This window comes from Zalophus californianus, chromosome 3 (genome assembly GCF_009762305.2).
Source record: "Zalophus californianus isolate mZalCal1 chromosome 3, mZalCal1.pri.v2, whole genome shotgun sequence".
Classification (NCBI taxonomy): domain Eukaryota; kingdom Metazoa; phylum Chordata; class Mammalia; order Carnivora; family Otariidae; genus Zalophus; species Zalophus californianus.
In genome coordinates, this window is record NC_045597.1 from 32,088,287 (window position 1) to 32,106,648 (window position 18,362).

The 18,362-nt window shown below is 38.8% G+C and overlaps 1 protein-coding gene across 1 annotated transcript; it reads left to right on the plus strand.

The window, feature by feature from the left end:
* The first annotated feature begins 14,783 nt into the window (after positions 1 to 14,783).
* Positions 14,784 to 17,736, plus strand: LOC113920779 (heat shock protein HSP 90-alpha). The gene has a single exon (XM_027591119.2). It carries the CDS (start codon positions 14,838 to 14,840, stop codon positions 17,037 to 17,039), a length of 2,202 nt encoding a protein of 733 aa, XP_027446920.1. The 5' UTR covers positions 14,784 to 14,837; the 3' UTR covers positions 17,040 to 17,736.
* Positions 17,737 to 18,362: the final 626 nt, after the last annotated feature.

Below are 18,362 nucleotides of genomic sequence, written 5' to 3' on the forward strand. Positions count from 1 at the left end.
CAGCCTCTGCTTCTATGGTCATATCACTGACTCTGCTTTCTGACCTTTGTGCCTCCCTTTTAAAAAGACCCTTATGTTTGGGTCCATCTGGACAATCCAGGACATTCTCCCCATCTTAAGATTCTTAATCACATTTCCAAAGTCTCCTTCGTCAGGTAAAATATCATTCACAGGTTCTAAGGATTAGGATGTGAACATATTTGGGAGGCCATTACTCAACCTACTACATGATGAGTGCTAAGTTTTTATTTGAATCAAAGCTTTTGTTATAGCCATAGAACTCTCTCACACTAGAGAGTGGAAATTAAATCCACTTGCCTCTCTCTTTGGGGGTGATTTTAAAGTTTATTCTATTTTCTGAGAATGATCTAAGGCTCTTCTTGCTGAAGGATTGTGGGAGGCAAGCAGAAGACACATTGGACCGAGTATCAGAGTCTGAGTTCTTGCACAAACTCTTCCTCTTTCTAGCTGTGGTACCTTGGAAAAATCACTTAGCATTTGAAAAAATATTTAAAGTATGTGTTGAACAAAAATACTTGTCTGCGTAGCTTATAGGATTGCTATGTTCATCAGTGGAATAATACGAAAAGGCGTACTTTGTAAGCTGCAAGGAGCCAAACAGATATAAAATCCTATTGGTTATCAATGTATGCTGTTTGAGGGGTTTAGTTTAACATAGAACACTGGGAGCACAGTGAGGCCAATAGAGTCTTTTTAAAAGAGACCTCCTCACAGTGCCAGCCCCTTTGCCCTCCTTGACCTGGCCCCACACCCTTCTTACTGCTGCTAGTGAGTTTCCAAGCCCCCCTCAGATGGAGCCAGCATAGCTGTGAACACAGACAAGGACAAACTTGGACATTCTAAGGGTCTCTGTGAGTGGGCAGAACTGTGAGGGGAGTATTACTTTATCCCTTGCTTTGGGGAACTATATAATTTCTTACTATGTGGAGATAGATGGAACACTGGAGAGATTTTCTGATCAAAAGATATTTATGTTCCTTAGGATCTTCCATACTCTAATAAAAACAAAGACTTTAATTTGTGAGGCGGGGTTTAAATAGCGTGTTAAGCAAGTTAAAATGTTATTAAGGGGCTTTTGGTATGCCAGTTGGGAAGGAGTTAAGTATTGAATATTCCTCAGAATTTTTTTTTTTTTTTGTATTCACTTATGTGTATGTCTTGCAAATAGGCAAGATGGGGGGCTGATGGAGATATGTGAGATAACAGGAGAGTCACAAAGTGAAGGGGGAAAGTCCCCAATGGTGATTACATGGTGTTTGTGTTATTCCTTCTTTTGTAAAAATATCTCTGGGCTGCTTTGTGTGTGCCTGTGTTAGGACCCTGACAGAACCCCAGGACGTTCATTTAGTAATCCTTTCAGGGCCCACAGATACAAATAAAAGATAGCTGGGTCCACCCTGTTTGCTTCTCTTCTCTAAGCAATTGTTTATACAGTGAAGGCCCAGAGCCCTGTCATCTGAGATAATGAGCTGATAAGGAGTTAGAGAATGGTCACACAGAATCAAAATGCTCAGGTCTGGGAAATCACCCAAGAGGTCCTAAATTTAGCCCTTCCATTGCTACTTAAAGCCTTAGAGCTTTCAAAGGTGCTTTTCACCCCTTTTCAGCCAGCATTTAATTTTCTTAAAATCATTATTGATTCGTCTCAACAATCAGTCTGTTTTCTATAGCTGTCGATTTTTTCTACCCATGAATCCATCCTGCTCTGAGGCACTGTGGGGTTGGAGCTTCGGGCTTCTCCCCAGCAGTGTGCCTGTCTTCCAGCCCACCAGGCCACACACACCACGGTGACATCAATCACCCAATGGGAGGCAACTGCAGATGACTGCAACCTCTACCCAGTCAGTATCTTTTAACAAAAGACAGAGAACACTTTGAATTTGTGGGAAACAACCTGGATTTTTGCCATGTCCTTCTTGAAATAGAGATTTCACAGAACTAAATCTCTTTCAAATAGGGGAATTACTGCCTACCCTGAAGGGGGAGTTGGGGAGACTCCGAGTCCTGTGCCTTTGTCTCTCCATATAAAGGAGAACGAGGAAAGACCTGCTCTTGATAATCTTGAGCAGTCATTTAAAGATGTGTGAGAAAAAAAATTCTGTTCTTTTCAAAGCCTGCCTTTCATACAGAATGTCAACCCTCAATTTTTCAGGGAGCAAAAAAATCTTGATAAAAATTATCCTGAAAAAAGAAGAAAAAAAAAGAATTATCCTGTTCCTTTGATTTTTTTCTCTCCTCCTTTTTGCTTGCTGGGCTTTGAGGCATTTCAGTACTCATTAACGCTGTTCTTACATACAAAGCAGAGAAAATAGGAGATGTTACTCAAACTAGGTGATTCGACTCTGATTTGAGATAGTTGATGTGTGTACAGATATGGGATGTTCATTTAATCTCTATCTCTCACACATCATTGTTCACATAGAGATTTTCAAAAAAGTCATACCAGGTTTCTTTGATTAAGCACTTAGCATAATTAATTGGTATGCATTATTTGCATGAACTCTAGTATACCTGCTAAATAATACATCTCTAACTGACATTCAGAAAATTTTAAAGCTTGAGATGCCATCTTTGGTTTTGAGGAACCAAAGTCCCACTTTCTTAGCTAAAAGTATGCTTCTTTTAATGGTTGAAGTGGTTGCCCTCTCAGGCATCTCTTAGAACAGAGGATGTGTTACTTAGGGAACGATCCCATTGGATATGCAAGATAAGCAACCTCATTATGGATGTGGAATGAAGAAAATAACCTGCAAAGTATATGTATATTTTTTCATATATATGAAGGGGTCTTTAAAGGAAAACCAAGGGAATTAACTAGCAGTATGGCAGGCTATCTACCGTACTCATTTGCTGTATTGCTTTTGTTTTTGTGCTTTACAATTCCCCATAGTCAATTTTAAGATTTAGGAAGCATATTTGTGTGTGTGGATGTGTGTTTGTGCATATAAGGAGAGTCAGGGCAGGGAAGGGGCAAAGAGTGGGCATGGCCAGCCGAGGAGGAGGAGCCATTAACCTGGGCACTGAGCCTGTCCCAAAACAGTTCCTTGAGCAAGTTCAACTCAAGGTAAGAAAATGAGAGATATTAACCAAGGTCTGGGGAAAGAGGAGATACATTTTCATGATTAACTATGGAGTATAGCATGCTGCATGCATTTAACTTAGAATTCTACATATATTTGCCAAGAAATCAAATGGATACCTAGAAATCTGAAACTACAGCTGACAAGGTGAGGCACATGTGCTTATTAATGCTCCATTCATATAGAACATAAATGTGAAATAAACAATTACCTAAGAGTTATTTAGAAGAAGTTACATTTAATTGATTGCTGAGTACCTATCTCTCAAAGACTAGGCAATCTTGAGAACAGTTCGGGGCAATATTTTCCTGAAAATATTTGGGAGTATGGTATCTTCCTCATGGGTCTATCCTGAGGATTAAATTATGTGATGGGCAGAATTCATTTGTTCTCCTTTTTCTCCATTCAAGAATTTTTTACCTTGCCTTTGATAGTACCAGAGTAGCACCATGTACCAGGGTTATGGGAAGTGATTGGTGTAAACTTTGCCACTACCCTCAAGGAGTGTACAAATTAAAAGAATGTCTAGATCCTAGCAGATTACTTTGCATATCAGAGGCTCAACAAATACTATTTTCCTTTCTTAATTTTTTTAATTTGGGCTGTCTTTTAAAGAAAAAACTTTTTGAAAATGGTGAAATTCTGAATGATCCTTCATGTGTGAAAATGTTTCTTTTCTTCATCCACTAAATAGTTATTGAGTGCCTGTTGTGTGAATATGGCATTATTATTAGTATCTAATGAAATACAGTATTATTCTTTGTTTAAAATTCATAATGTGTCTACTATGTGTCTGGCACAATTGTGTAATTAAGAGGGTACAAAAGTTATTTGAAATGGTCTCTGTCCTTAAGATAAATCTACTCTAGTGTTGTGCAGAATTTTGTTGAGTTGTTAAATGCAGTGGTAGGCTGTCAGGAGTTTTCTGTTTTTACTCTAAAAGACCACTAATGATCTGTTCCTTGTCTTTAATCTTTGTTCTCAGTGGTCCTTGCCTTGTCTTGTGCTACCATCAGATGGACTTGGTAGCTGCCTGGGTGGGCTGGAAGAGGCTTCCTGGGAGGCCTTACCTGTTCTCCAGATTAAGTAAACTCTTGCTAATCAATGAACCTAAAGAAAACACCCAGAGGCAAATCCTGACTCCAGGTAACGGCTCACTGCATCTCATTATAAATATTTTTCAAATGTGCATCTTTCTGGTTTAAGTATAAGTTGTGACCATGTTACTTGGATACTTGGATTGCTTCTATATCCCTAGTACCTGGCACTATGCTGGGGCCAGTAGGGGCATGGTTAATGTTTTTTGAATGGAGGATAAGAATAAATGAATTCTGCCCATCTCATAAAATACATGCAGTATTCTAACAACCACAGAAAATAAAAGAATTGGAAGACATTTGTCCCCTCTTGTGCAACCCATGCAGGCTGCCCCAGGGCTACCAAGCCCTTTTGATGATTGATGGTGACTTGCTGTGTTCTGATGATCCCTTTTCTGCGCTCAAGTTACACAATTTACAGATTGAAAAGTAGCTGAATTAAGTTGAATTCTGTAGTCTCCTAAGTTTGGGAAATACTGAGTTAAACCATGTTAAAGTGATTGCTTTTCACTGTACTTCTCAGGGGTATCACTACTTAATGTGCATGGTGCATCTCTAAAGATATGTGATGAGAAGTATTTTCAAACTTACTTGATTCTGAGACCCTTTTTTCTTGGACCAATTTGTGCAGAGTTGAGGTTTGCAACACACTCTTTGAGATGCGCTGTATTTGGCTGTTCTAAGGGAAAAAAAACCCCACGATTTACTCAATAGTAAGGAGAGAATTGAACTCAGTTTTACTTTCTGCTAAATTCCTGCTAAGGATAACTCAACTATCTACTATTATCCTCAAAGAAAGAAAATCTAATCAAATGCTAACTCTGGTTAAATGGTAGGAAATGAGCTCCCAAGTGTTAAGAAAAGCCAGACAGCCTCCCCGAAGCATCCTCCCCGCATGGCCGACCTCAAGGCCAACCTGGAGTTGCCCACAAAATGCCTGGGGAGATTCCTGTGGAAGCAGATGGTGCTGCCTGGAGACACTTGTCCACAGCTTGGCATCTGGGCTCGTGAGTGCTGTCCAGCTGAGGATTGTGCAGGCAGAATGCTGGGTGATAGGCTTCCTGCTGAAATCCATTAGCAGTCCAGCATAGCCCATTCTTCTTTTCCTTAAAAAGGATTTGTACTCATTCTGAAATCATATCAGAAATCGCTGCCCATAAATATGGATAAGGCATGTGGCCTTTACAAGAACAAATTTAAGGACAGAAAGATATTAATAAAGATGGGGTCACCCAGCCAGTGAGAGCTGATGCTAGGACTTAGTATAGCACTTGGAGAGAAGGGTTTTCCATGTTGCTTCCCCACATCAGTTACCTTCTCAGTGACTCAGACTCTTTCCTTGACCAAACTTTTCTTAGGCTCCTCTAAGCCTTCTTTTGACTGGGTCTTGACCTTGGGCTTCTGTGTCTGTTTTTGCCAAGTCTAGTCTTAGGAGGAATCCTGCAGAGTCAGTTTAGAGAGAATCCCCTCACCCTTGATTTCTGATCACCCTCATATCTGATGAAGCTTCTTAGTCTCCACCCCTAATATCTGATCACTCTGACCTGGAATCAGTAAGAATCCTATTAAGTCAGTATAGCAAAACCTCCCTATTCTTGATGTCTCCTTTAAGTCATTTTCCACCCATTGACTCCTTCATTCTGCTCTTCGGCTATAAATCCCCACTTGCCTTTATCATATTTGGAGTTGAGCATGATTTCTCTCTATTGCAATAGTCTTGAATAAAGTCTCCCTTACCATTTTAACAGGAGTCAGAATAATTTTTTTTCTTTAACATTGAACATGCTCTGTACTTAGTTATAATTGGCAAAGGTAAAAAGTGAATGTTTTCAGAAGGCATTCAGAAGGAATACCTTGAACAGAGATGCTAATCTTTTCTTTAGCTGATTGAAAAATAGCTATAACTTTAATATAATGAAAGCTAGAAGGTAGGATCACTGGGAGGTGAGAGAAGGGATGGTTCCTGAATTAGACCCACAGCCAGAAGAGATATTTATATTGTTCATAATATAAGGGTCAAGAACATCAGTAAATACAGAGTATTATATACATAATGGCCTATTATTTTATAATTTTATCTGCCTAATGACTATTTTTCAAAATTAAGCTTAGTGTTAAAGTAAAATTTAAAACTTTATAGAAAAAATAATAAATACATATTGAAAAAGCCTTCCCTATGCTTCATCCAGATAACCATTCAATTTTTATGTAGTTCTTCTAGCTATATCTAAAGAAATTAGACATTTTGATTTGTCTGGGGCAGCCCCAGCTTATAGCCATTGCCCCAGAACCCTGTCCAGTTTAGCATTTATCTTAGACAAAAATGTCCAGTTTGAATTGTGAATTATATGAATTCTCTAATCCTACCTGATGTTGGATATACCCAGTTGTTTTAGTGCATGTATCTGTGTGAACCCCTACTCCATGTCATTAGACTACAGCAGATACTTCTGTACCCCCTTGTGTTGTTCTCTTGGCTTCAGTTGTCTTCTGACCTCTGGCCACATGTTTGTGGCTTGACTCAGCCACTTGTGAAATAACTGTTCCATCTCAGTGTAGCCCGATGGTGCCTTTTGTCATGCCTACACCATCCACCTCTCTCCTCCTGCCCTGAGTTTTTTCTGTTGCCTTTGAGATTCGAAAAGACCCATTCTGCTACCACACATGGGCAATCTGGAATGCGGGGAGTTTATGCTTATGTGGCTAATACTTGACCAGTGTAAGAGAGGAGCAAGCAGTTCTACTTAAATAAGTTCTACTATTGAGACCCAGCAGTTCCTAGGCTCTTTGGAAGATAATCCCAGGAGATGGAGCAACCAGTTCCACCTGATACCAAGTGGTGGCCCGCTTGATAATATGCCACTATTTACCTCTTTTTTTCTGCCTCATTCTGCATTTCCTCACTCTTTTCTTCCTGGGATTGAATGGTCTAAGGAAATAACATCACATAAGGTTTTGGTTTGGGCTCTGCTTTCTAGGAACCCATGTTAATAAATGTAACCTTAAATGATTTAGCTCCATACTACCTTTTACTCCCCCACCCCACCCCGCTCCCCATCCCCTGATTCTGGGGCTGAAACTCTGAAAATTACATTTCCCAGATACCTTTGCCAGGTTGCTTACACATTCTGCCAATAGGAAGACTGGAGGGCAACTGAAAGTTGGAAGAAAAGAAGCAGGGAGAAGGGATTTCTGATTTTTTTCCCCCATTTTTGAGAGTATGGCCAGAATAGTGGCAGTTAACTCCAGTAGTGGTTAACCCCAGCCTCCACCTTCTTTTGCCATTCCACAGACCAGCCTCAGATAAATAGAGGCAACCGTACCTGGGTGATGGCCCCTTCTGAGATCCACTCCATGTGCTCTCCTTCACGTTCCTAGGTGCCAGACTCCAGAGAGTACACTTCATCCTTTATCTATGTGCAGCCTTGGGGAGGTAGCTGTTTCCTCCAGTTTTTATGTCACTTGTGTTTCAGAGGATTTGTGTGAAGATGAAATGAGTCAGTACACAAATATCTGATTCTTACCATTTGTGGTAATTAGATAAAGTCCCAGGAACACCAAATGAGTGAATACCGAACTATCAACCCTAGGGAAAACATGTGTGTGCATGTGCACATACACACACACACTTTCTCTCTCTCTCTCTCCTCTCATGTAGATTATAATCCTAAATCTTAAAAACAACTCATCCTGGTAGGTTCTATTTTATTTTACAAAAGAGAAAATGTACAGATCTAAGTGGTTTGCCTTGACTTACTTGTCACTCATATTGCCTTACAGTTGTGACTCAAACCTTCTCCCACTGGCCCCAGATGCTGGGCTTCTTGTACTAGCCCGTACCCCTTGTCTCTTTATCCTCTGCTTACCTCCATATTAGCTGAACAGGAAGGCTGAGCTGCAAATTTCAGGTACCTACATTGTTTTTTGCTGCTCTGTGCCTGTCCTGAATGAACTTGAAGGCACCAGGAGTTGTGATTTTGGGGTTGCAAATAAATGTTATCGAATAGGAGGATTGTAAATATGGGATCCCATGAGTAATGAGGGTTGACTGTACTAAATTTAGAACTTTAATTGTCACACAGTAAGTGGTCAGTTAATGTTCACTGTTACCCTGTTATTTCCATTTTACAGTTGAGAAAATTTAGTTCACATAATTTGTGTATGATAGAGACAGATTTTTGCCCTGTTTCATTTGATTTCAATACTTGTATTTTCAACCATTAGGATATATTATTTCTACTTTTCTCAAAAATTCTTAAAGTTATAACTTTAGTGACTATATAATATTTTATCAGTCTGATATATAATCATTTCCTTAAAGTATTCCTGTAATATTAAGGATATAGGTGTAAATATATAAATTCTGCAATGAATTTCTATATGCTTCTGTCATTTTGCTTCTACTGAAATTCTCAGCAATAGTAATCTCAGGTGATATAAACATCCTTAAGGGCTTCTGCTACATTTTGTAATTTTGCTTCTCACAAAAGCCTTGTTTTAATTCATTTCAAGGGCCTGGATTCAGTGTATCTATTCCACCAAAATGACACCAGGTGTTCTACAATTGTTGCTGCTGTTATCAACATGAAATGATTTCTCAAAGTTGTCTTAATTTTCATTCCTTCATCATGGAGAAATATATTCCCCATATATATATTTTTTCTATTTGTATTGGAGTATCTGTGATGTCTTTTCCTCCTGCAATGTATGTAGTCTTGCTGTTTTTCTCATACATTTGTATTTTCTATATATTAAAGAGAAACTTTAATATGTTGCATTTAATGTAATTTTTTTGTTTGTTATTACATTTTTAGTGTTTTTTAAAATTTTTAATTTTTTATTGTAAGTGTGACTGGGCAGTTTAGTTTTTCACTGACTACATGGTTTGTTTTATTAGCTTGTTGACACCAGAGGTCCGAACATAACTAGTAACAAACCAGCAGCATGAATGGATCATGGGGCCTTGGTGGTGACGTGAGGGAGAATAACTTGTTTGCCTTTAACCATTTCATTTTAAATCGTAACTCTCCTCATTTGTAAAATGAGTGGATTGAGAAGGTGATCTCTAAGGCTTCTTCTGCCACTAAAATGATTTGATTCTAAGTGAACCAAATGCGATTCGAGATAAATATTTATTTAAAAATTTAAAAAAATCTGTTTTGTAAAATTTATTTGGGATATGGTAATTGCTACTGTCCTTGGGCTGCCATAATAAAACACCATGGACTGGGTACTTGCACAACAGAAATTTATTTTCTCAGAGTTCTGGAGGCTGGAGGTCCAAGAACGAGGTGCCAGCAGCACTGTTTTGTGGTGAGACCTCTTTTTCTGGCTTGCAGATAGATGCCTTTTCACTCTGTCCTCACCTGACCTTTTGTTTGTGTGTATGCAGAGAGAAAGAGAGCTCTCTGCTGTCTCTTCCTCTTTCTTTAAGGACGCCAGTCCTACTGAATTAGGGCCTATACATATAAACTTATTTAATTTTAGTTACCTCCTTAGAGGTCCTATCTCTAAATAGTCATATTGGGGGTTAGAGCTTCAACATATGAATTTTGGGGGATGCATTTCAAACCATAATAGTAAGCAATTTCATTCAGTGAATGCTGCCACACCAGTACGACAATGCTTTTAGAATTCTGATTTCAATGGAGCTGGTGATTGAAGATTACAAAAGTTGAGAAACTTTCTAATCTCTTCCCCTAGCTTTCACACTGTGTTCTGGGTATGCTGACCTTCCTTCCATCTTTCCTCTACCAGACCACCGGATTCCTATCTTGGGCCTTCCATCTGTTTTCTTTCTGCATGTATGGACTACTCTTTCTCTTGGTCTTTGATGGGCCAACACCTTCATCATTCAGGTTTTAGCTCTGCAGCCTAGCCAAAAACACTTCTCTCAACTCTCCTCTGCCAAGGCACTGTTTTGGTCTCTGCATAGCACTTACTGTCTCCTGTAATTAGCTTCTTATTAATTTATTTACTTGTTTACTATGTGTCTTCCTATCTGTAGAATATGATCTTTACGAGAGCAAGGGCCTTTCCTAATGTGTTTCTTCAGCTCCTACTACATTGCCTGTCACATACTAGGCTCTCAAAATTATTTGTTGAATGATGGAAGCCATTACAAAAATTTCAAGTTGTTTCTTTTCTTATTTTTTTTTTTATTATGTTCAGTTGTTTCAAGTACAAAATGGAAAGGGTTAATTTTGCAACAAATGTAACAGATATTAAGGTGATCATTTATACCAAAACAAGATTTCCCTTTGAGATTTAATCTGGTTATAGGCATGCAACATACACTAAAGAAATACTTGAATTATCCCTGAGGAATGCTGTCTCACTTTCTGAAATGTCAAGGCATCATATTCAATTTGTGTACTACATGATTTAGTCTACTTTGTTGTTTGGGAAAACAAGAAGGAATTAACTTTCTGAGGTTAAGATTTAAGAAAATGAAAACTTCCTTAAGATCATAGATATTGCCATGCTAAGATTAAAGAAGATTTGAAATCTGCAGTAAGCTTTACTACACAATGAAGAGCTCCAGCCTGTAGGTGTCATTCATTGGCAAATTATTCCCTAAGCATTAGTTCTTGAGTCCTGGAAATGCACTTGATCCTACACAAACATAAAGAGACTTGTCTCCATTTGATGGCTGTTCCTTCTAGATAGAAAACACAAAACAATTAAGGTGGCAAAACACAGTATATGAGAGAAGAAAACAATTTAAAGGTGCATGGCTTGTTGTCATTTCTTTTATTTGTATCAAACATTTGAACAATAGACCCTGTTTACTTTTTGATATATAGAATTGAATCATCCTTTCTTCTAATTTCATCAATATTTCAATGGCTGACTTGGTTTTATTCTGCAATCTCTATTATATATATTAAAATAATTATGTTTTGAGGAGTAAGCCATGTGTGTACATGCAGAGAATTAATAATGTCTGTTACCAAAATCTTTGGTTTACATTATATTCAATTTTGTGTATGCATTTTTTTTAGCTTTTGTAGGCTAGGAGATACAAGAAATTAAATAAAACATACATGCATTCCAAGTAAGATATTTAATTCCATCTTTCTATTTATATTTTTTGTGTTGGTTATAAGCTTTTACTAATCTAAGTTAGGTTTGTAAAAAAACTAAAATATATACCTTATTTTATGAAAATGAAAAATGCTTAATTATAAATTATAGGAAGTACTAATTCTTTCCTAACAGATTTTTGAGGTGATTAAATGACAACAGAAGTTGAATATCTTTATATTGTTAGCTTAAAATGCTTTTTATATTGAGAGGGAAAATGGGGTGATAAATGTGAAAATTTTGAAATATTAACCTTGTAGGTTATTCTAACTAGAATAGTTTCCTTGGATATAGGTTCAGACCTCTCTGTTATTGACTTGTTGGGAATTCAAAGATAGTCATTTCACCAATTTTCTTTAAATTTGTCTCAAGTAGTGATAAAAGTATGGCAGCAGAAAGTTAAGAGCTCAGGTGTTAGGGGCTTGAAAATCTGAGGAACATTCAAAAGTCTATGAGATTTCTCCCCCTTACAGTTCTTGATCCTCACAGGCTGAATCTATATAAAACATTAAAAAAAAAAAAAACTAGTTAATACAGTAAGTTTAAATAAATGGTTAGTTTAACAAGAAAATAAAGATTAAATTATAGCTTGACTAAATTGAATCATCTTGTTAATTTGGTCAAAATAGCAGTTAAATTGTTTACTCTCTGATAAATTCATCAGTGGATGCCTAGTGGTGCTTGGGCTCCAACCTGTACATCTTACTTCCTCACTATTGCTGCTTCCCCTCTGAGGGGGATCCCCTGATGGTGCAATCACTCTGGCTATATTTGTGTGTGTGTTGTGACCATCCTTCTCTTAGAAAACCTGATCCAAATGTAGGGTAAGATCTTCTTTATCCTCTGGTAAGCACTAGAAGTCAGGCTATAATTTTACCCAACCTTCCAAGCTTGTGGGGTCAGGGGAAGAGAAAGTCTAAATAAGAGAATCATTTATAATGGTTACACGGTTGAGATCTCCTCTTTGGCTGCCCCCTGCCTGGATCCATAATGTAGAGGCAGGCATTCCATTTCTACTTCCCTCTCTCTCCTTCTCCCAGAAATACTCCAGGTGGCTTCAGACCTAGGAATTCCCAACCATACTGACTTCCACACCCAGATAAAGGGACATGGAATCGCCTTATTTTAATTAAAGTTCCACTGAGTTCTCATTTCTATCTTATGATAAACTTCTTTCCAGGAAGACTGGTAGTAGGATTTTTTTTCCCCAAAGAAGATCCTGCCCTCACCCTTAGAAGGTTAGTTTGGTTTCCAACAACACAATTATTAAGTGTATATCAACACATTTTGTAAGATTTGTTTTATTCATATTTGGATGATACCATGTATGAGATAACACTATTTATCTATATAATCTGAGTTGTGGTTCAATTTTTAAAAAAATATTTCATCAAATTTTCAAAAAATATCTTGGTGTATAATCTCACTCATTTAGTTAATATTGCTTGAAGTATCAGCGTATGTTTGTATTATTTTATCCAAGAAAATCTCCATTTCCCATCTATACCACTACTTTCAATTTTTCATTATGCTCTTCATCAAAAGGTTCACAAAGAACTTTCATATGTTAGTATTTCTATTATGATTCTTATAAAAATGGGTTACTCTTCTAATTCAGTGCATGGTGCCTAAAAATGTTTGTATTTTGATTCAAGATGACAGGGCAAGGAAGATAATTATTGAAGTAATAGAATTCTAAGATGCTGATTTTAACCTTTGGATTTACAGTGAAAATTACTTTTCACTTTAGAAAATTTTGACAATGATTCATTCACACTCAAATATACTACTTTATTAAAAGATAATTGGGAATGATTATTGAAACACAAAATAGAACAAAAATAGCAAAAGTATACCAGGAAATGTTGTTACCTTGTATCTGGCCAGGTGATTAGGCCACACAAATAATCTGAAACCTGAGCTGAATGCTCTTTGCAGCCTACTAAATAAGATTCTAAAATCAGAATCCGTGATTGTGATGGGTAAAAACAATTTAACTGGTTAAATTTGCAATCAAGAAGGTGCCTTAAATGGATTCAGATTCCTTTAAAGTGGAGTAAAGGTGATTCACCACAGCATATCTATTACAAAAACTCAGTTGTAAATCTGAATAAAAGCTAAAGAAATAAACATCTTTTCAAGTCCTTTGTCTCGGCTTTCTTCAGTGTTCAGTGAGGATACTGCTGATGTAGCTTAAGAAATTGCAGAATTAAATATATTCAGAGGTTTAAAGATGTTCTCAGCTATACCAGATTCAGAAGGAGGACAGGGCAGGGCAGATGCACATTTGCATTTCTCACATCCAAGGCCAATGAATGGAAGCCACTTGGAAAGACAAAGAGCCTCAGTTGGAAGGGCAAACCACAATGTGCAGGCAGTTCATGAAGTAAAAAGATCGGAGCCCTCTGGAGAAGGATGAAGAGGCAAAGATGTGAGCAATCTGTTTAATAATAGTATGTACTTAACAGGGGGTCTAGGTTTCTTCCTGCTTCTACTTCCTGACCATCAAGAGAGAGATGTGCCCTGCTGGAACACAGTATGAAGTGGGGCAATGTGTCTCTGGAGACTTCTGCATCAATCCCACCTCTATGCAATGGAGTTTAGCTGCCAACCTTTTCCTATAGGATAGCCCTGGAAGTCAGTTGGAGGAGACCAGTTTATGAGATGTGGTTGGGAAATGTTTATTAGAACAGTTTCAGTAATATCAACAGCTAACAGTTGAGTGTTCACTGCTGTGTTAAGTGTTTCACAAATATTATTTCATTTAACTTTCATAACCCCATGAAGTTGGTATGATAATCCCCATTTTAAAGATAGAACAAATTTGGCTTACAAAGGTTAGAACATGGATCCTTGATACAACGTGGAGTTGAGATTGAATTCTAGGTCTGATTACAGATGCTAAGTTTTTAACAACCATGATCTACTGTCTCTCCTTGTAGCAACTAGACAAGTTAATGAACTTGACTACTTATCTGATCCCAGAGTGTATTTCCTCTCCCAGAAGACTTTTAGCTGGAACATAGATTTCCTGGGGCTTGTTCTGTTCTTTGGCTTGAACCAGGTACAAACCTGGGTAATTAAGAACAAATGTAATCAAGGGGAAAGTAACTCTGTCCCCCAGGCTTCCTAGGAAAAGGTAAGTTTCAAAATTGGTTACAACCTCATGAATTTTTAGTATAGTATTTGAAAAAAATTAATTTTAAGACTATTATATTATTCCATAAATATAAACTGAATGACTAAGAAAAGAACTGATGGTATTATTACTATAGTTGCAAAGTTTAATAGGATTATTGAAAGGTAGACAATTTTTATGGTTGGATAATGGTTTTAATCTTAATTTGTAAGTCTTTCTTTTTTCTCTGTAATTTTTTTTATATTTTAAATCCAGTATAGTTAATATACAGTGCTATATTACTTTCAGGTGTACAGTATAGTGATTCAACAATTCTATATCTTATTCAGTGCTCATCAAGATAAGTATACTTTTCAGTTGCTTCTGCGTCCCGGTGCTGCGTCGTCGCGGAGCCTGTTCGGTCCTGTAGCCAAGATGCCTGAGGAAACCCAGACCCAAGACCAGCCGATGGAGGAGGAGGAGGTGGAGACGTTCGCCTTCCAGGCGGAGATCGCCCAGTTGATGTCCCTGATCATCAACACCTTCTACTCGAATAAGGAGATCTTTCTCAGGGAGCTGATTTCCAACTCGTTGGACGCTTTGGACAAAATCAGATACGAGAGCTTGACCGATCCCAGTAAGCTAGACTCTGGGAAAGAGCTGCACATTAACCTCATTCCGAACAAGCAAGATCGAACCCTCACCATCGTGGATACCGGCACTGGCATGACCAAGGCCGATTTGATCAATAACCTCGGTGCTATCGCCAAGTCTGGGACCAAAGCATTCATGGAAGCTTTGCAGGCTGGTGCAGACATTTCTATGATTGGCCAGTTTGGTGTTGGGTTCTATTCTGCCTACTTGGTGGCCGAGAAAGTGACGGTGATCACCAAGCACAACGATGATGAGCAGTATGCCTGGGAGTCTTCTGCAGGAGGATTGTTCACAGTTAGGACTGATACAGGTGAACCTATGGGTCGGGGAACAAAGGTTATCCTGCATCTGAAAGAAGACCAGACGGAGTATTTGGAGGAAAGGAGAATAAAGGAGATTGTGAAGAAGCACTCCCAGTTTATTGGCTACCCCATCACTCTCTTTGTGGAGAAGGAACGCGACAAAGAGGTCAGCGACGATGAGGCCGAAGAAAAGGAAGAGAAGGAGGAGGAAAGAGAAAAGGAAGAGAAGGAGCCCGATGACAAGCCCGAGATTGAAGACGTCGGCTCGGAGGAGGAGGAGGAGGAGAAGAGGGACGGGGACAAGAAGAGGAGGAAGAAGATCAAGGAGAAGTACATCGATCAGGAAGAACTGAACAAGACGAAGCCCATTTGGACCAGAAACCCTGACGACATCACCAACGAAGAATATGGAGAGTTTTATAAGAGCTTGACCAATGACTGGAAAGATCACTTGGCAGTGAAGCATTTTTCAGTGGAAGGACAGTTGGAGTTCAGAGCTCTTCTCTTTGTGCCAAGACGCGCTCCCTTTGACCTATTCGAGAACAGAAAGAAAAAGAACAACATTAAGTTGTATGTTCGCAGAGTTTTCATCATGGATAACTGCGAGGAGCTGATTCCTGAGTACCTGAATTTCATTAGAGGTGTGGTGGACTCTGAGGATCTTCCTCTAAATATTTCCCGTGAGATGCTTCAGCAAAGCAAAATTTTAAAAGTTATCAGAAAGAACTTGGTCAAAAAGTGCTTGGAACTCTTCACCGAACTGGCTGAAGACAAAGAGAACTACAAGAAGTTTTATGAGCAGTTTTCGAAAAACATCAAGCTGGGAATACATGAAGACTCTCAGAATCGAAAGAAGCTTTCTGAGCTGTTACGATACTACACGTCTGCTTCTGGTGATGAGATGGTTTCCCTCAAGGACTATTGCACCAGAATGAAGGAAAACCAGAAACATATCTATTACATCACAGGTGAGACCAAGGATCAGGTAGCCAACTCGGCCTTCGTGGAGCGTCTTCGGAAGCATGGCTTGGAAGTGATCTACATGATCGAGCCCATCGATGAGTACTGTGTCCAACAGCTGAAGGAATTTGAGGGAAAGACGTTAGTGTCTGTTACCAAAGAGGGCTTGGAACTTCCAGAAGATGAAGAAGAGAAAAAGAAACAGGAAGAGAAAAAAACAAAGTTTGAAAACCTGTGCAAGATCATGAAGGACATCTTGGAGAAAAAAGTAGAAAAGGTGGTCGTGTCAAACCGATTGGTGACCTCTCCGTGCTGCATTGTCACAAGCACATACGGCTGGACGGCAAATATGGAGAGGATCATGAAGGCCCAGGCCTTGAGAGACAACTCCACCATGGGCTACATGGCTGCGAAGAAGCACCTGGAGATAAACCCCGACCACTCCATCATTGAGACCTTACGGCAGAAGGCAGAGGCCGACAAGAACGACAAGTCTGTGAAGGATCTGGTCATCCTGCTTTACAAAACTGCTCTCCTGTCCTCCGGCTTCAGCCTGGAAGATCCCCAGACACATGCTAACCGGATCTACAGGATGATCAAGCTCGGGCTCGGTATTGACGAAGACGACCCCACGGCTGACGACAGCAGTGCCGCAGTGAGCGAAGAGATGCCGCCCCTTGAGGGCGACGATGACACGTCCCGCATGGAGGAAGTCGATTAAGCGCCACTGAGCATTACTTGTACATGTATTCGATACTTTATCTTCATTCCCTCTGATAATATATTTTCAAGGATGTTTTTCTTTATTTTTGTTAACATTTTAAGAATCTGTATGGCATGACAGTAACTACTTAAGGGGAAGATAAGATTTCTTTCTTTTTGGAGTGTGCTACTGTGATGTGTAGGACCTAAAGCCCAGCTAGTTTTTCTTCCCCGGTTCCATGCTGGCTTCTTGTAACTGGACAAGGTAACATTTGTTGTGAGGTGTATGTAACCTAACGTGAACCGTGTGCTCTAAAGCGTTTAGCTACCAAGCGGATTCCTTAGTAAGAGCAAATTTTTTTTGTCACTGAAGTGTTCTGAGCTATACCTTGATGTTTAAAAGAGAACTGTTGGTTAAAACGACTCTCACCGTCTAGGATTTACTTTTTAAATCTTCTATCCCCTGTAGTTATCAACTGCATGTACCAGGCTTCTAGAAACTAGTAGTTAAACTGAACCAACTGGATGGGAGTAACTATGTATAGGGCTTGTTTTCCAAAGAAGAGCGTTGTTTAGAGTAGCGAAATTCTAAGCCTATTTAGGCATGTTGTAAAGCTGTTCAAAAAGTAACTCAGCAAGTTCTGTGAGTGGAAATGTAGTGCTCAAGTCACGTTCTGCTTTAAAAAGTTGTAACAAATACAAAAATTAAAAAACTCAAAAAAAAAAAAAAGATAAGTATACTTTTAATCTCCTTCACCTATTTCACCTGTCCCTCCACCCACCTCCCATCTGTTAACCATCAGTTTGTTCTCTGTAGTTAAGAGTCTGTTTTTTGGTTTGTCTTTTTTTTTTTTCTTTGTTTCGTTTCTTAAATTCCACATATGAGTGAAATCATATAGTATTTATCTTTCTCTGACTAACTTATTTTACTTAGAATTATACCCTTTATACCCTTTAGATCCATCCATATTATTTCCGATGGCAAGATTTCATTCTTTTTTTTTTTTTTCTATTTGAGAGAGAATGAGAGAGAGAGAGAGAGCACAAGAGGAGGGAGGGTCAGAGGGAGAAGCAGACTCCCTGCTGAGCAGGGAGCCCGATGCGGGACTCGATCCCGGGACTCCAGGATCATGACCTGAGCCGAAGGCAGTCGCTTAACCAACTGAGCCACCCAGGCACCCAAGATTTCATTCTTTTTTATGGCCGAGTAATATTCCTCTGTGTGTGTGTGTGTGTGTGTGTGTGTGTGTGTGTGTGTGTGTGTGTGTGTGTACTATATCTTCTTTATCCATTTATCTATTGATGGACATTTGGGCTTTTAGTCCATTTACATTCAAAGTAA